Source organism: Lissotriton vulgaris, chromosome 10, assembly GCF_964263255.1.
Source record: "Lissotriton vulgaris chromosome 10, aLisVul1.2, whole genome shotgun sequence".
NCBI lineage: Eukaryota > Metazoa > Chordata > Amphibia > Caudata > Salamandridae > Lissotriton > Lissotriton vulgaris.
This window is the reverse complement of record NC_141698.1, coordinates 749552192-749571900: the sequence shown is the minus strand read 5'-3', so window position 1 is coordinate 749571900 and position 19709 is coordinate 749552192. Positions and strand designations below refer to the sequence as shown.

The 19709-nt window shown below is 44.7% G+C and overlaps 1 protein-coding gene across 36 annotated transcripts in view; it reads right to left on the bottom strand.

Moving 5' to 3' along the window:
* Positions 1–19709, bottom strand: part of ABI1 (abl interactor 1) — a 391827-nt gene that overhangs the window by 32198 nt on the left and 339920 nt on the right. For 19 of the 36 annotated variants that reach the window (XM_086941617.1, XM_086941633.1, XM_086941623.1 and 16 more), the window contains 2 exons: positions 12926–13012; positions 9270–9455 (listed from right to left, as the gene is read on the bottom strand). In XM_086941617.1, the coding sequence (XP_086797743.1) occupies positions 9270–9455; positions 12926–13012 (273 nt within the window). The remainder of the gene's footprint in view (positions 1–9269; positions 9456–12925; positions 13013–19709) is intronic. The other 17 variants (XM_086941621.1, XM_086941640.1, XM_086941647.1 and 14 more) reach the window with 1 other exon arrangement.

Sequence of the window (19709 nt, the reverse complement as noted above, 5' to 3'; positions counted from 1 at the left end):
GACGTTTTTTGGCACAATCATCGAAGGCAGCAGGCAACCTGGCAGGGTTGATGCCAAGTCAATTGCTGGGGCTACAGTTTTTACTCTTTGCAACTCTTCACATCAGTCTTCTTCTTTCAGGTTTGCAGTATCTGTTTCTTGGGTTCCAGAGGCTCCTCTAAATACTGAATGTAGGGGCATTAGGGGAGTGTAGGGTAGTAGCCAATGGGCTACTAACTCTTGTGGCAACTACGTCCCATAATGACCACATTCCCGTGGAAATTGGGCATAACCCTGTGCAAGAATTTTTAAGTTTGTCATCACAAACATGGCAACTCTGAAAAGTCGTGTTCACTTCAGTTAGCCCACCTTAGGGGTGGTACTTACCTGGTGGGGTGGGCACGCCTACCTGGCTAATTTTCCCACCTATGCAGGTGCCAAAGGGCTTTGGACAACGGGAGGGCGGCTTCTTCTCCTGTGAGGGAGCCAGATTCACAGATTCAAAGGCAGTGGACTCTTTGAAGCTCCCCTGCCTTAAGATGAGGGAGGGGGTGTGAACACCTCCTTCCCATGCAGGCTTTGTTTCTGACCGGCTGGGAGCAGAGGCTCTCAGGTGGCAGGCTGGCAGAAACCAGTCTGCGAACACACCAGAGGCTAGTAGGTTTTCAGGGGGCACCTTTAATGGACCCTGTGTGTGCATGTATTCACAAATCCACCATTGGAATTGGGGTGGGTGTGTGAATATGATATGTTTGATACCAAACATCCCTATTTTCAGTGAAGCCATCATAAAGCTGGGTAACTCTGTTTCACCAGTGTCCACCACATGGGTTAAAATAGCTTCCCTGATCACATATGATGGCAGCAAAGGGACAGATTAGGATAGGGGCATATCTGCTCATGCAGATTATATCCTCACATGTAATATAAAGCACCCTGCCTTGGAGCTGTAAGGCCTGCTCTAGGGGGGGACTTACAAATATTACATGCAGTATTAGGGGACATGGCACACAGCGAAGTGTGTCATGTTGTGTTTTCACTTTTGCTTGCACCAAAACATGCTGCATGCGATGGCAGCCCTGCAAGAGTTTGGTGAGGGGTCCTCTGGTGGTTCGTTCTTGAAGATGCCCTCCTGGTACAGGCCACTGCTGAATTCTTTGTCAAACCCCAAGGACTCCTTCTCTTCCTTTTCTCCTGGTTTCAGTAATGGCAAATGTGATTGCTTTGGCTGTTTAGCCTCGCCCTTGAGTAATGTTTCCTTCAAGGGTCAGAGAATGATACAGTAGCCCTTCAAAAGATGCCAAATTCATCCCTTCTGCCTCCATTTCAACATCAAGACAGTTCCCTTTCCTCTCTACTTCGAGCTTTTAATTGTTGATGTCAACCATCAGGGGCACCTTCTTCGGCAACGTTTGAGGGCCTCTCTCCGGTGGCATCTTTTGTCTTGATCCGAGGGTCTCTTTGGGCCACCGTTTGGCCTCAGGAGCCTTCGAAGTCAAAGTTATCTTCGATCTGAAGTACAACCCTTTCGGCTCTGTCCCCGATCTCACCTATATTTTGTGTTTTTGGCTGCTGCTGTTCGTGTTCTGTGGTATTTTGTGCTAGCAAAATAGCGCTAAATGCTGGGTTATGCTCCTATGATCTTGTGAAATTCTGATGCAATTTCATGTAATTACTCTACAGCAAATTATGCAAGTTATGCCCATCCCTATTTGCAAGGTGGCAGCTAGCTCAATCTGGTAAGCTCGACCTGAAAAAGCATCAAATGTTGGGCAAGTTAAATGATTCTCTCTAGACATTTTCCAGCCACATATAATAAATGTCCATTGGTCATCTTCCTTGCTCTGAATGTTCACTGTCCACTTGTTTATTTTCTGTGCATGCAAATGTTTCCTGAAACGTACCGTACTGCAAAACAAAGAACTTGATGCTAATGCTTTTTGCAATCAAACACAAGACATATTATTGTCTTTATTAAACAAATGGAGATATAAAAAACTGCAAATAATAATATATGGGAATTCCTTAAAATTGTATTAGCTTTTGTTTTAGCCATCTGATCCACAGCAAGGCACTACCTTTATCTGCTCAGGACATGACTCTGCAGGTCTGTAGAAAACGGCAGGACATTTCATCATTTACACATATAATTAGCTTTCCATAGATTTCTGTGACTCAGAATCTCTTGTGAAGAATATAGTTTTTCTGGCACATAGAATAAAGCATAAAGGGTAGGTTGTGCTGCAGCACCCCTACCCCCCAAAATCCCCCCCCAAAATAACCATGCTGGTGTTCAAAAGGTGAATGAGCAATAAAGGTGCCTTTAAGTTTTATTATATTGTAACATCTGCTGAGCATCAAAGACAGAGGTCAGCTCCCAGTTAATGTATTCTGGCAAATTACTGGTTATTCCTTTAACATGTATATTGGAGTTTACTTTCTAGTACTGCAAAGTGAGAGGACATTGTATAGTGACCTATGTGGCAATCTTGCTGGGGTTCAAGGTGAGGGGAAGGAAAGGCTGTTGGATGTAATGTTTTCGAATACACAACAAATTAAATCCCTGTAAACAAACAGTACAAATATTTCAGAATATATCAGAAGTTAAGCAACAATTGAAGCATTCTTTTTTTTATAATACTGAAGTGTGATGGAAACAAAGATTTAAGTAGGCTCAAGACACAGTGCTTATTCCCTGAATGCTGATTTCTACACATACATTTGTGCACTTTTTATCATTAACACTAAGTTTAGGCAAATAAAGTGGCAATTTCAATAGAAGATGTGGTGTAAGTAAATGACAGTTCCCTACCTCACCACTTTTTTTACTAACATATTTGCGACAGTGCTTGAAAATGCACCCCTAGCTACATACTACACCCATACCACTCTCCTGCTGATTACATTTTCTACACTTGTTCTTTGGGTTCACTGTTTGGAGCCCCCGAAAAAATGCAAATGCTACTTACCAGTATGCATCTGTTCTTGGCATGTAGGGCTGCTGACATTCATATCTGTGCATAGATCGCCACCTAGTGTTGGGTCCGGATGATTGCACATTGTTGTCCTGGAAGAGTCTTCGAAGTATCACGAGATAGGTGGCTCCTCCCCTGGACTACAGTGCGCATGGGCATCGCCTCCATCCCCAGATTGTTTTTAGCCATTGGCAGAGATGGAGTGAAGAATGTGAGTGATGACCATGCTATGAGCATATGTATGTATATGAATGAATTCTGCAGCTGCTACAGGCGCCGGGGAGGAGGGTGGGCGATATGAATGTCAGCAGCCCTACATGCCAAGAACAGATGCATACTGGTAAGTAGCATTTGCAGTTCGAGGCATGTGGGCTGCTGAATTCATATCTGTGCATAGAATACATAGCAGTCCCTCCATTAACGGCGGCCGCCCGTGCCAGCTGCAGCAGTCTGAAAAAGCGTTTTTAGAACAGCCTGACCAACAGCTGCCTGCTGTTTGGAACGCACGTCTACACAGTAGTGTTTAGTGAAAGTATGTGTGGTAGACCATGTGGCTGCTCTACAGATATCTTCTAAGGGAATGTTACCTAGGAAAGCCATTGAGGCCCCCAACTTCCTGGTGGAGTGGGCCCTCGGTGGGATAGTGAGAGTGCGCTTAGCTTTAGCGTAACAGATCTGAATGCACTTTACTATCCACCTAGCAATCCCTGCTTTAGAGATAGCGTTTCCCTTGTGGTGAGTGGCAAAAGCAACAAAAAGCTGCTTGGTTTTGCGAAAATCTTTTGTCCTGTCTACATAATACATCAAGGCCCTCTTAACATCAAGGGTGTGGAGCATGCGCTCCGCCAGCGTCTCTGGGTTTTGGAAAAACACCGGCAATTCAATTGTCTGGTTTAAGTGGAATTGGGATACCACTTTGGGTAGGAATTTAGGGTTAGTGCGGAGCACCACCCTGTTAGCATGTACCTGGAAGAAAGGTTCCTGGATGGTGAGCGCCTGCAGCTCGCTAACCCTCCGTAGCGATGTAATTGCTACTAAGAACGCCACCTTCCAAGTCAGAAACTGAAGCTCACAAGAGTGCAGTGGCTCAAAGGGAGGACCCATCAGCCTCGTAAGAACCACATTGAGGTTCCATTCTGGAGCTGGTGGGGTCCTTGGTGGAATGACCCTTTTGAGTCCTTCCAGAAAGGCCTTGATAGCAGGGACCTTGAAGAGTGACAGGTGTTGCCTATTCTGGAGGTATGCTGCCATAGCAGACAGGTGAATGCGGATGGAAGAGTATGCCAGATTGCATTGATACAGGTGGAAAAGATAGCAAATGATGTTTTGAATGGAAGCATCTAGAGGGTCAATATTGTGGTTAGCACAGTAGATGACAAACCTCTTCCATTTAGCCGCATAACAAGCTCTGGTAGTGGGCTTCCTTGCCTCCCGAATGATGTTCATGCAATCGGGAGGAAGATTGAGGTAGCCAAACTCTAGGACTTCAGGAGCCAGATCGCCAGGTTGAGCTGTTGCGGATCTGGGTGCTGAATGTCGCCATGGCTCTGCGTCAGAAGGCTGGGAGTGAGATGAAGCCTTTGATGCGGCACCACGGACAGTTCTAGAAACGTGGTGTACCATGGTTGGCGAGCCCACGTTGGAGCAACCAGGATGAGAGTCATCGAGTGCTGCCTGAGCTTGCGTGCCACCAGCGGTATCAGAGGTGCTGGGGGAAAAGCGTACGCAAATCTGCCTGACCAGTTCATCCACATCGCATTGCCCTGTGATTGGGGGTGTGGGAATCTGGCGGCGAAGCTTTGGCATTTTGCGTTCTCCTTTGTGGCGAACAGGTCTATCTCTGGATGACCCCACCTTTGGAAGTACGGTTGGAGTACTGATGGATGTATCTCCCACTTGTGCATCTGATGGCTGTGCCTGCTGAGCAGATCCGCCATTTGATTGTCCTTGCCCGGGAGATGCTCTGCCATGAGGAAGATGTTCCTCTGAATGGCCCACTTCCACATGCTCTGAGCCAGATGAGACAGCTGTGGAGAGTGTGTGCCTCCCTGCTTCTGAATGTAGTACATGGCCGTCATGTTGTCCGTCCGGATCAACACGACTTTGTTGCACAGATGTACTTTGAACGCCTTCAAGGCCATGAAGATTGCCATCAGTTCCAACACATTGATGTGCATCTTCCTTTGCTGTAGTGTCCATAGTCCCTGCACAGTGTAATGGAGTACATGCGCTCCCCATCCCTGGAGAGAGGCGTCCTTCGTCAGGATAATCTGTGGGACAGGCTCTAGGAATGGTCGGCCCTTGCAAAGGTTGTGTGGATTCCACCAATGCAGAGAGTTGTATGCCCGACCGCTCACCAACACTAGGTCTGTCAGTTACCCATGAGCCTGAGTCCACTGACGTGCAAGGCACTCCTGAAGCGGACGCATATGTAGTCTCGCGTGCGGGACAATGGAGATGCAGGAGGCCATCATGCCTATCAACTGCATGAACACCTTCGCTGGAAGCGGGTGTTGGGGTCTGAATCGTTGGATCAGCGCCTGGATACTGGCGATTCTCACTGAATTCGGCTGCGCAGTGGCTGCCAGAGTGTCTATTGTCGCGCCCAGATACTGTCGCACGTGGGCGGGCTGGAGATGGGACTTTGGGTAGTTCAGAGAGAATCCCAGATCGTGCAGGAGATGAATGGTGCGTGACACGTGGTCGACGCACTGCTGTTCTGTCCTTGCTTGAATGAGCCAGTCGCCCAGGTAGGGAAAGACGTGGACGTGCTGGCGACGGAGATGCGCTGCCACAGTCGCTAGGCACTTGGTAAACACTCTCGGTGCCGTGGTGACCCCGAACGGCAGAACCCTGAACTGGTAATGCTGGTCTAAGATCGTGAATCTGAGATACTTCCTGTGGGAAGGATGCAGGGGGATATGAAAATAGGCATCTTTCAGATCCAGCGTAGCCAGGAAGTCCCCCTGTTGAAGCAGGGGAAGCACCTGCTGCAACGTGAGCATATGGAAGTGCTCCGAGAGGATGTACCAGTTCAGGGGCCTGAGGTCCAGGATCGGCCTGAGGGATCCGTCCTTCTTGGGAATCAGAAAATACAGGGAGTAAACCCCTGTTCCCCGCTCTTGCAATGGAACGAGCTCTATCGCCCCTTTTTGCAGCATGACTAGAACTTCTTGCTGCAACAAGGTCAAGTGCTCGCCTGACATAGGACGGCTCCTTGGGGGTATGTCCGGTGGAATGGACGTAAGCTCTAGACAGTACCCGTACTGGATAATAGACCTCACCCACCTGTCCGTGGTGATGGACTTCCACGCCGGCAGGAACTGCTGGAGTCTCCCCCCGACCGGTGTTGTATGGTCGGGGGGCAGTGACAAGACGTCACTGTTTGTTGGTGGTGGTGGACCTGGAGCTATTGTTTCCACGTCCCCTGCCCTTGACATTATTGCCTCTGTAACCACCTCTACCCTTGTTGTTATACGAGGCTTGGGTGTTACTCTTGTAATATTGTGTGGACTGGGATGCCTGTCCCCTTGAGGTGCCTCTGGAGTTTGAGCGGCGAAAGGAACCACTCCGAAACTGCTGACTTTGTAAAGCCCCCATTGACTTGGCAGTTTCCGTATCTTTTTTCATTTTTTCCAGTGTGGCATCCACCTCAGGGCCAAACAGGTGGTCAGGAGTCACTGTTTGATTCAGTATCGTAGTTTGGATGTCGGGTTTGAACCCCGAAATTCTAAGCCAGGCATGGCGTCTAAGCAGCACACTGGTATTGATAGCCCTGGAGGCTGTGTCTGCCACATCCAGTGCACATTTGATGGATGCATTCGTAATGAGTTTACCCTCCTGAATCAGCATCTCTCCTGCCTCCTTGTATTGGTCAGGCAAGTGTTGCAGTATGGCCTCTAATGTGTCATAATGGGCCCTATCATAACGTGCAAGTAAGGTTTGGGTGTTAGATATTCTCCAGATATTAGCTGCTTGTGCAGCAATACGTTTGCCTGAGGCCTCAAAGATCTTGGACTCTTTGTCTGGGGGAGGAGCGTCACCAGTAGTTTGAGAGTTCGCCCTCTTCCTAGCGTTGGAAACAACCAAGGAGTCCAATGGCAAGTGTCCCTTGATATATGTAGGATCCGTGGGCGCTGCCTTATATTTCCTGTCGATGCGAGGGTTGACCACACGCGCTCGGGTGGGCTCCTTGAAAACCTCCGTTGCATGTTTAAGCACCCCCTTAAGCATCGGTAGCGTTTTGACTGACTTTTCGGCTACCGAGAAGGTGTCGAATAAGAAGTCCACATCCACGGGGTCCGAGTGCAGCTCGACGTTGTGGTTAGCAGCAGCTCTCTCTATCAGAGCATTGAAGGCCGCCGAGTCCTCAGTCGGGGACGTCTTGGCCGCAAAAAGTTGAGTGTCCTGACCCGACTGCGGGTCCTCCGTGTCGCCTCCGGCGAACCACGGAACGTGCTCCTCCTCCGGATCCGAGTACGCCGGATAGTCGTACTCGGCATCTTCCTCGTCCGCATCGGCTGCGGCGGAATGCGTCGGCGAGAGTCCTAGGGTTTGTGGGGACACAGGTTCCACCAAAGCCGAAGAGTCCTCGGAGTCCCTTTTGTTTTTGAGAGGGATCTTAAAAGGTTCCAACGCCGGCTCCGTCGTGATCTTCCGTTTGAGGAGCGGCAGTTTCCCGGTGTTGGCGTCGATGATTACCTCACGACGTTCCTCTTCCGCAAGCGGCTGGAGACGAAGCTTCGACACCGCCAAGGCAGCCTTCGGCGTTAATGCCTCCTTCGAGGGTCCGCCCTGTTTCGGCGCGAAGGCCTTCGGCGCCGACTTGGGCGGTAGGGTGAAACGGATAGGCGTTTGCTCCCTCGCAGGCTTAGGCATGAGCTTAGGCGTACTGGTGTCCTGAGCGGGAACAACACTGGCCTTCCGAATCCGCTGCAAGGATTCCGCTACCTTCTTCGTCCAGGCCGGAGAGGGCTGGACCGGCTCGAGCGACCCCACATCGTCGAGAGCCTGATCGCCGGCAGGCACCTTCTTCGGGGCCGACGCCCCATGCCTATGCGCGTCGTCGCCCTGACGCTTCTTTGGAGCCGTCTTCGGGTCCGCGACCCCTTTCGGCGCCGACGCAGCCGCGTCGGAGGACTTTGCCTTCGGCGCCGACCCCGAGGGCTTCGGGTCGGCCATTTTGGCGTGGCTCTTCAAGTCGGCCATTTCGGTTTTCTTGGAAGTTGACGCCTCCAGAACCTTCTTCACCAGCGCAACTTTCACTTTCGGTTTCGCATCCGAGGATGCGTGACCAGTTGGCTTCACTTTCGTTTTCTTCGACGTAAGTGATGGTTCATAAATGTCCGTGACCGGGCCCGGAGGCGGGGACGTAGGACTCATAGTTAGATCTTGGGTAAGGCCCGAAGGCGATCCCTCGACCTGGGTCGTATGAAGGGGAATAACCCCAGAGTCAGGTTGGGGATGCTCCTCCTCCGAGCTATCACCCATCGTGGCAAAAGCCTGATCGTCGTCCCCTACCTCGTCGGTGACTTCGTCAAAGTTCTCCGCACCCGCGTCGTAGGTCTCCCCCTCGGATGCGGGATTAGAGTCCGAACCTTGCACGTCGTCTTCTCCCTCGACAGATTCTTGGAAAATGTCATCTGGTGGGGGCGCCGTAGCCGATAACTTAGCCTGGAGCCTATTGGCTCGACGAATCTTTAAAGTCTTCTTGCTCCGGAATTTCGAACACGCCATGCAGGTGTCTTTGCAGTGATCCGGTGACAAGCAGGTATTGCACACAGGGTGCACGTCGAGGTGTGAATATTTAGAGTTACACACCGGGCACTTCTTAAACGGAGTTCGCTCCATAGCAAGAGTGTAGTGCAGGCCCGTCCGCGCCGAAAGCACGTGGAAGGGCAGCAAGAGATCGGAGCTGAGAGTCAGAAAGAAACCCGTACGCAACTATACCGACGCCCAGCCTAAAGACCTTTTGGTCTCGAGTTGAAGCTGAACAACTATCGGTTCCGACAGAGGGAACCGAAACACATCCGAACCCAATGGCGGAAAAAAACAATCTGGGGATGGAGGCGATGCCCATGCGCACTGTAGTCCAGGGGAGGAGCCACCTATCTCGTGATACTTCGAAGACTCTTCCAGGACAACAATGTGCAATCATCCGGACCCAACACTAGGTGGCGATCTATGCACAGATATGAATTCAGCAGCCCACATGCCTCGAACATGAATACACTCCACATTTGACACTACATCAGTCAACGAAAACATTGAATTCAGCTACTCTTTATAGTCTGCATATTATCAGTGTATACTTGCCTTTCTCAAGGTAGATTTTTGGGGCCCACACAGGATCTCCATCTGCATACGGGTCACTGTATTGCACAATTGCAGCCTCTTCATCCTCATAGTCAACTGGTGGTGGGGGAGGTGGTGGAGGGGAATCATCAAACAATGGAATATCATCAGGTGGGGGCGGAGGTGGTGGTGTGGGACTATCCGCAACTAGGGAAAGCATTGAAACATTACTAGAGCATAACACCTTCCACTGAATACACATATTTTAATAATTTACAGCTATGTAGAAAATCACATTGAACATGCACTATTAGAAAAGGAAAGGGCATGCAAGAAGGCATCCTTGATAGTGTCACCTACAAGTGCCCTGAAATCTACATATTGCATTGCGTCCCTTAAAATGTATTCACTACAAACCGAGTGACTTACTGCACTTCTCAATCTAGATCTAAATTATTATGCTAACTTTCTGTTTTAAGTACAGGAGCTACTAACAGCACTACATTTTCTGTATTAAATTGGCCAATGCACGGTTTCCCTCTACAAGTAACTCATCGTTCGAATATAACTATGCTATTTATTAACTTCTTGCAGTGATATTTTCGGTATGCTAAGTAAATTGGGTCAGGAACTAAGACCGTACTTCTCGTGAAGATGATAGATGAGACTAAAATGGGTGAACAGAGCTTCTGTATGATACAGGTAAATGATTGAGGATCGTTTTTTTGTGCCACTGTGTGATGTTTTCAATAGGAGGATGCAGTTCTCGCTATGGTGTATAACAAAGAAAAAAAGGTGGGGTGGGGGGGTGAACGGCAGTGAAGGGTCTGGTTCTTCTAAATGATCTCAGAGTAAAATGTGTTAAAAAGTTCCTGTAAGCCATAGGGACGAACAACATATTCCGTTTCAGCATGTTAGAGAGTTGGCGCAAAAACAGCTGGACATGAACATCACAAACATGCAACATGGGGCACAGTACTAGTGAACCATAAAATGCTCAAAGGCAAATATTTGACGCAGTTGACACATTTTGATTTCACTCTAGGTGCATTTGTTCACGTATTAGAATAGTGATTGTCCAACAACCACTCTTGCAGAGGTGTGTACATTCAGAAGTGGATGCTATGGATTTATGCAATTATATTGTCAAAGTGTTCAAAATACCTAATGAAGGCCTCAATGTGATGGTATTAGCGGTGCCATGGGTAGTAATGAGGTATCTACGGTCGGCTTGAATGGCTAGAGGGTGAAGAACTTTCCGCTCTTGTGCCTTCATAACTTGCTCCTGGATACTGTTAATGTGGGAGGTGGTAATCTGCATTCCGAAAGCTGTCTGTAAATCAAAATGTTGGTTCTGTTTTCCCCTGTGAGTCCCTTCAATGGTACCAATCTGGGTGCTACCTGCTGGTCATGATGCACACAACCAAGGTTCAACTTACAGAAATTATCACTGCAAGGAGTTGCATTCATACACCTCAGGAATCGAGACAAGTGACGGGTGTGCACCACCAACAAAAAACACTGGCAAACCACATCCAATCAGTCCATAATAAGAAAAACATTTAACAGCACGGTTCAAGCAGGTTCAAAGACTGAAGAATACCCTTCAACTTCAATTTCTGCCATCCAATTACCAGACACCCCTGGCAAAGACTGGTGAAAACAGTGAAGCCAAAGTGATTTTCCAGTTCAAAATGGCAGGTTGTCTCCAACAATGATGGTCCAGGAGTTTAAAAATGATGTTTACAGTTTAGTGAAAACACTTTCAAATGCATTTGCAACTGTAATGAGCGGATACGTACACAGTGTACATGTATAACACATGTACATACTTACAAAACTTAAAGGAAGAGTGGCGAAAAGAACCAAACTGCTAAGAAACAAAGGTATGTATGATTTTGCTGATTAATCAGCAAGATCATTGAAAAACAAGACTAGGTTGAACTCCAAGACCACATTGATGCTAACCATCTCCTGCATGACTACCAGTCTGGCTTCATACCACTCTACAGCACGAAGACCATCAACTTACACACTGTAGACAACGCACTCTTGACTACAGATGATATGACCCTTGCTTCCTGATACTGCTGGACCTGTCAGCCACCTTAGACACAGTTGACCAGCCCTTTCTCATACGTACCTTCAAGTGGTGTGAATGGGATGCCCTTCACTGGTTCTCCTCCTACCTTTCCAAGTGACATCAGTTTGTTCACATGGTTACCTCCACGTCAAGAAACAAATCCCTATCAATTGAGGACTTTCCCAGGGCTCCATACTACCTCCTGTCATCTCCAACCTTTACAAGGAGCCGCTTGATGCTCTAGTCACTGATAACCGCATCTAAAGTCACCATTTGCCGATGATCCACAACTCTACTTGAAAGTCGCCTCTGCTTCAGGCATTCAGCGATTCAAACATTGCTTGCACATGATCCAGACCTGTATGTCCACGACCCACCTGAAGCTCAAACCAGCCAATACAGAATTTCTAGGATTTGCTGAAAAAACAAAAACAAGATTCTGTACAAACCTGGCTCAATGACATGACCTTTGACAGTTTTGAACCCCCAGCTCTCTTTGAATGCCAAATCATTTGGAAACACACTGGACACTAACCTCTCCTCCAAGGAATATATTGCCAAAAACAAATATTGACTGGTACCAGCTCAGTTTTCAAAAGAAAGAGAAACTGTTTCTTCCAGAAAGTGACTTCTTTAATGCTGTTCTAGCCCTTCTACACTCACATCTGGATGATAGTAACACCCTACTCTATGGCTTCCCTGACTCCACACTGGCACCTCTTAAGGGCAGGTCTCATCCAGAGCTTGAAGAAATGCAATTACATTACCCCCCACCATGACGGAACTTCACTGACTGCCCTCGCCAGCCAGCACTATCTTCAGAACTAGCTGCAGCATTTGCAAAGCCATCTCAACCATCAACTCGCAGACAAGTCGAACATCTCTGGTGGTTTTTAGCTCACCGGCAGTCAGGACACTGTCAGGCTACAGGGTAAGAGATGTAAAAAAAGAAACACCAAGACAATAGGCATTTCCATCCATGAACCAAGGATCGCAAACTATATCCCGTATCCATCAGATCCACCAAAATGCTGCTACAACTTAAAGAGTTGAAGACTCGCCGCTACATTAGAATGCATTACTCGTTCACAACAGTGCTGCCTCTACTATTTCTTGCTGACTTTAGGCTTACCTTTGACCATGTACAGCACTTTACTACCTTTTGGCTCGGTTTGCGCTACAGGGGCGCAATATACTTAGATGCATTCTTGTAGTCCTGGATGCTTAAATGGTTTCTATTCACATAGAGAAACACCATCTCTGCTAATACAGGGTCTAGGACAACGGTCTAATTAAAAGACTCCGACATAAATGTTTGCCACATTATACAATCCATACATGCACAGATAGCCCTTAATGCAATACAAACAGAATTTAACATTTTAAAACACACCAACTCAGTGATGTTAAACGTGTCACAAACCGAAAATTAGTAATCATGCAGGAGGAAGTGAAAATTAAATTGGTGCAATGCAGCTTCTTTAAAATGCTGGCTAAAGTGCCGAAACAAAACCCGACAACCTACGGACCGGCCAACCATGCATGCCATTTCAGAATATTGTCTACTTTGCCAGCATGGACTGGAAGAACTTACTGTTTTCCTGCACTCTGGCCACGAAGCCTGTGAGAGGAATCTGTGGAGTCAACTGAGGCAAAGGGGGAGGTGGAGGAGCAATAGAAACTGGTAGTAGGACATCATTTTTGGAAGGTAAAACAAAGGAGGGAAAAAGACAAACAAGCAGCAGTCAGTAACAAAGAACACAAATGCACAAACACCAGTTACAACTGTAGGGCCTCATTCAGTTCTACTGTAGTGTGAAAGCAGACGTTCCAGTCATTCTATGCCTGCCATCAGTCAAAGTGCAGAAGTCCCTCTGCACAGTGCCAAGTTTCCCAGTAGGAGTACACTAGGTAACAGAAGTCATTCACGAGACAGGTTTCTAATTAGTAACTTTTTGTTTGAGTCTAGATGTGACCCACTTAATTAACCCGTTGGCTGCTGCAGTCGGCCAACGGTCGTCGCGAGCACTACCTCGGTAGTGCTGCGCATGTCCGTTGGCAGACGCGGCCCCACCCGTTTTTCGAACGTTCAGCACTGGCGCAGAACGTTCGAAGCAGCCAACGGGTTAAAATCCACATGGCCATTTCCTGGAATGCAAATATTTACATTTAACAGCAGAAACGTGTATTACAATTTGTAGAGGCATACTAACACAAAACAGTAGTTCTGAAGGAGGTCCTACACCATTCGAGAAAGCAGGTTTCTTGTGGTAAAGCAACAATTAATAGAGTTTTGCTGATGACAATCACTATCAACAGCAAAACGTAACTGCCCAGGAGCACATACTCCTTTATGTTGAATCAATGCATAGCGAAAGGTATAGACCAGACAAAGCAGAACCAAACGTTTATCCCTTCTCTAGTAGGAAAAGCATTTTTTTCATCAATCCTGTCAAGAAAAAGTCCAGGTAATATTGGTCACTTCAAATCCTAGTAAACACAAGTACTAAACAAGCATGGGCAACCCCAACAGGTCTGGTGTTGGCTACAAACTTATTTGCTTTGCCAATGAATGTGTTCTTTGATGTTTCTGTGCATTTCTTTTTATAAAAAGATTCTAAACTAAGGATCCACACATGCACACATATAGGCTACTGTCAAGGTTTCTGAAATAAACTTTTACGAAAACATTTCAAGAAGGCCACCTATGTGTGTACATGCTGATGATGCCTTTGAATGCTTTTTTTTTTTAAGTGACGTCACCACCGAAAGCAGCCGTGAGAGGCAACACACTGCAAGCAAGGGCGACAGCCCAGGTAGCAGAGTATGGGGTACCTATCAGACCCTTTGAAAGCTTAAAAGTAGGTTTTAAGCTCTATGTTTCTGGCACTGAGAGGAACTACTTTCTCTGTGGAATACAACACTGTGCCTCGACAGGATGCAGTCACTCAGACAACAAAAGGAGTCAACGGGGCTGACCAACTGGCCATGCTGTAAACTGCGGTGGGTGGAAGTAGAATGAGCATTTAAAAACCAGTGGATTAAGAGGACTGTCTGAAAGCCCTTTTTCATTAATCTTGGTTTATAAAACATTTTTGTTTGTATCAAAACAAAATGTCTTGGCGAATACAAGACCTAAAAATCTGCAATTTCCAACTAGTACCAGTAGCTACGACTAAGGTCTTGTTTCCCAAATTTTCTGTTGCATTACAAGCCTGAGAAAATACTTTTTTGGTCTGCCAGAAGTGACATTTGAATTGTGGAGGGCAGAACATGCAGGAATGATAAAATGCCCAGTTGTGACTACGCAAGAGCGACTGACAGGCCTATATCTTTTTGACAAAAATATTCAAATTGATTGTAGAACAAAACACTCCAAGTCAGCAACAGTCTTGATGGATGGTTTTGGAGTTAGTGTTAAAAAAACAGCACATCACGCATGCCAAAATAATTCATATATTATAAAATGGTTATAAAAATTTAAGCTCAGACCAAATATTGGTGTAGATCAAGAAGGCATCATATACATATGATAAAAAGTTACAAATACACCCTAAATGCATTAATGGGTTATTACTAGTCCTGGAGAAGTTACGGGGTCCTATTTACAATTTTTTTTAAACACGAGGCTGCCTGCTGAATGCCTGAAACTCCACAGTGACCTGCAATATAACTTTTATATACAGCTGTATTTTATTCCTTGTAACTGGTCTGCACCCTCTTCAATCTATATTGTAAATTGTGCTCTCTCTCCTCTTACAGCCTACTTTTGCTTCCTTACTTTGAAAACACATTTTTGTTCTCCCTCGTTGGTTCGATTCTCTATCTAACCTTATTTAGAGGTCTCTCAAATGATCCCTTACGGCACCTCTCCTGCCTCCGTCTCACGTATCTGTGCACTAGATGGCAGTATTTTTTTTTATCTTCCATGGGGGACAACCTGGCAGTGCTTAATTTGCTCAGCATCATCTCAGTTCACTGAGCCCGGTGGAAAAGAATGTCTGCACGGGAAACATCCTTCATATTCGTCTGCACTGTTCATCACAACCAAATTTGTGACGTTACATCTCTCGTTTTGTGAGAAACACCATTTTACCTTTTTTTGTGCTCTTTGCACCACCTGGTTTGACATCTGGATAGTTATGAGACCTGCTAAACAGGAAGGCTCACGAATGCTCCATTTAATAATGACATGCCTATTTGACTTCAGTGCAGCACTTCAACTTTGAGACCAATCAGACCATAGCCAGGCCACTTTGACAACATTACATGGTAAATAAACATACGTATATATTTACCTTCAGTTTAAGTGAACTACAAAAGTGCATAAGCTCAGACGGTTACAAATAATTCCAGTTAGGATAGTATGAAGCAAAATAATTTAGCCCTATATTCTTGAAATAGGTCTCCGTGGTCACGTTATGTTGACAAGCATTTTTAATTGTCAGCACTTTTCTCTTTAAATGCTAACCCAGTGGACCTTCTGGAGACGAAGGAGATAAAAGAATTATATACTGGGGTGAAGCATACACTATTCCACATTTAAATTCAAGATTCTGGTTGATAAGTTTGAGAAATTAAAATGTCATACTTTTTGTAGTTAGAAATGAAAATAGTAGAAGAATGTATTTTCTTGACTGGCATAAAGACCGACAAGCGATATATGCCTGCAACTGTGAGTATTTCTGCCAACTGTGGCACTACAGAAGCCTCTCTTGACAATAAGGAGCAGTGGAAGTTATTGGTAAAGGAGATGCGCGAGCGCACAATACAAGATGGTCGCCGCCTAGGGAGCTCCGACGCTTTGACCCGATTTTATTAATGAAACGCCAAATTCTTGTCAAAACTTCTACGAAAATGAGGTCGCTTATATTCTGAAGGCAGTACCTGTTGGATGTGGTGCTTTTTGACGATTTTTATGCGGTTTGCAGCGCTTTTTCTCCATTGAGCTTCTGCTTCCAGCTCTGCTCTCAGGATCAGTCAGGTCAGTCAGTCAGGGGGGCAGAGCAACTCTTCAGGAAAGGGCCTGGCTTGGGCCTAGCCACTCCCACAGCCTATTATAGCTGCTGCACTGGTTTTACCAAAGATTTCTTCTTGCTGCATTATAACTTGGCTCCTATTTTTTGTTTTTTCATGTAAATTACTGACTTTTATTCCATAGTTAAAATGGAAAATAAAAATCCTATTAATTCCAAAAGAAGGCAGCAAGTTTCACCTCCGCCAATTAAATCAAAGGCGGTTGAATCATCAGAACCTTCTTTATCACTAATTTTAGAGGAAATTCAAGCTCTTCGCATTAATACAGACTCCATTGCTTCAGAAATTAAGTGTTCGTAAAGAAATGGCGAGTTTATCAATGAAAAACTCTAATATTGCCATCAAAATTCAGGATAATGAAACTAAACTGGACTCTTTTAACCCCCTTGTTGCAAAAATATTGCCCATGTTACACATCTTTTAGACATGGAAAATCGCAACAGGCAATACAACCTGCGCATTTTTAATTTGCCAAAGAGGTTGAGGGTAACAACTGCAGACTGTGTTTAGAGAATTTGATTCCAGGCCTTCTACAAATTAAATTTCCAGAAAAGTTTGAGATTGATAAGGGTCACAGGATTCCTTCACATCGCAATCCTGAGAGTTCTAAATCGCGTCAAATGATTTTCAAAGTTCTTTGACATCATCATCTAGTCCTGAATCAGAAAGCTGTGAGGGAGATTCTTTCTTTGATGGTTAATGGGAATAAAATTTTCATTCACCAGGATTTCGCAAAAGAGTCTGTTGCAACGCGCACAGAGTTCTCTCAGTTACGTCCTCAACTGCGAAGTCTTCGGTTAAAATATGGTCTTTTGAATCTTCTACTATGCATATTTGGAAAGGCAATTTTTCAAAATCCTTTCAGCGTCCTGATGATTTAAGTCACTTTTTAGATCAGAAGTCACACCATTCCATGGATACTCATGACTAAAACTTGACTTCAATAAAATCCTTATGTCTTACAAGATAATTGTTTTTGTATACTATGGGCTCCAACGGTTCCGGTCATACTTGTAGAACGCATATGCGTTTTTTTCTTGATATTAATGTACTTTGTTTGTCCTTTTTTCCCTGTTATCTTTTCTTCCTGCCCCTTTTCTGCATCTAGAGTTACTATTTTCTTCTATTTCTTATCTCTGTTCTCTTCGCCTCTTCTTGCTTCCTTACTTTCATTCTTTCTTTTATCTCTCCCGTATGGCTAATGTTCATAATATTAAAGTAGTGTCACTAAATATTAAATGTTTACGCCACCCTGTTAAGCGTACTAAAATTTTAGATTATTTAGCTAGTTGTAAGGCTGATATTTGTTTCGTTCAGGAGACTCACATTGATGACAAAATATTGAATTATATGAAAAAAAGTGGGTTGATACTATTGTATCATCTCCTGCCAATGGTAAGAAGAATGGTGTTCCTATTTTCTTTGCGAAAAAATTACATTGTCAGGTTTTAAGTAAAACCGCAGATTCGGAAGGTAGATTCATTATAGTTAAAATTTAAATTCTTGATTCAGTCTTATTTTTATTTAATATTTATGGTCCTACTGCTGACTATCCTATTTTTTGGTCTATTATTACCACAGAAGTCTTAAAGTTGGGCAATGTTCTGTTGATTGTTGGTGGGGATTTCAATGTTATTGCTGACCCACTCTTAGATAGATTATCTAGTACTAAATTTCGTCCTCCTAAGGTTTTTCATGCTTTTAAATCCTTTATCCATACCACTAATTTGGCTGACATTTGGCGATTGCATTTTCCTACTGACAAATGTTTTACATTTTTCTCTAATCCTCAAAATTCACATTCTAGGATTGATTATTTTCTTATTTCTAAGCAACTTATTCAATTCGTAACGAATCCTATGATTGTAATATTGATATATCCGATCATGCCTTGATTTCGTTTGTTTTAAATCTATCCTCCACGTTTGCAAAACAAACAAGATGGCGTATGAATGATAATATTGTCCTAAATGAGCATAATAAACCAAAAATCTTACAGGCCATCCAAGATTGTTTTTTGGTTTAACCCTGAAGACTCCACTTCTTTGGTCAAAAGATAGGACGCCTTTAAAGCCTATATCAGGGCTGTTACTAAAAGCAAATAGTGAAATTTGAAAGACTTTTTATTACGTCCAATGATCTTCAATATCAACTCAAGCTGCAAAAGCTTAGATAGGAGTTTAACGCGATCCTCCGTAAAAGAGCTGGTATCCGAATCTCCAATGCATTAAAAGAAAGCATGTTTGGAGTTCTACAAACAGGCTAAAGCAAGATATTACTCGAAAACAGTGATGGACAATGTGTCCTTAAGGAAAGAGACAATAAAAGAAAACTACAATTTGACACACAAAAATGTATGCATGCCTTTAGCTCTCGAGGCAGATTGGCAAGCATGTGAAAAAACAATATTTTTCTTCAAATATAAAGTGTTAATTCATTTGCAGTGTATAGCATGGACTAAAAATACTGTTCCACATGTACAGTTTTCATAGCCTTGAATCCAAACTTTACCCTCACGTAAGATTTGGGTACCAGGGTGCTACAGTTTTTACAGTGTCTACAGGCATGTAAACACCTGCCTACTGAAAGCTATAGTGGAACTAACACTGCATTGCACAAAGAACAATCCTGATGGCTTCTGACAAACTAGTAAGGCATACTAATATGATCAACTATTCAGGAGATCCAAGGCCCTGATTTATAAAGGCATATTAATATTTCTATCATTGCAGTAAAATGCTCCAAAAAAATCAGTGGCTTTCAAACTGTGGTGCTGGGATGCAAAGTAAAACCCTGGGAGGGTGAGGCTCTGGCAAGAAGGATCCTGAAAGTCTACTGACCCGGAAAAAAGCAAATTTACGTCTTTTTGATGGCCAAACCATACATTCTTATGTTTTTGTTACTCAAGGGAGTCATCTTACATGATTTCAAATACACTAATTAACTGATGGGTGACACTTTGTGCGTACTATTTTAGATGTCATACAAGGCAGCTTTTAAGTTGCACCCCTCATCTAGCTCATCTAAATTTAATTAACTGCATTTAAGGAGGCACTACATATTAACAGTAACTACTCTCTCCAATTACAATCACAACTATCACCTCTACTACTCTCCTCCTACCAGGACCTTCCCTGTAAGCCTCATTTCAGCACCTTCTTCCCCAACCCTCTCCAATTCCCTTCTCCATCTTCTGTGTACTTCACTGTGTCTAGCACTAGTTTGCTTTGTAGCTAGGTTTGCTTATTCATTCTACATAAGTCACACACAAACAATTTTTATAACTAATACAGACATAGATTTTCCAGCTTAGAATACAGAAAGTGTCAGGGAAGCTTGCC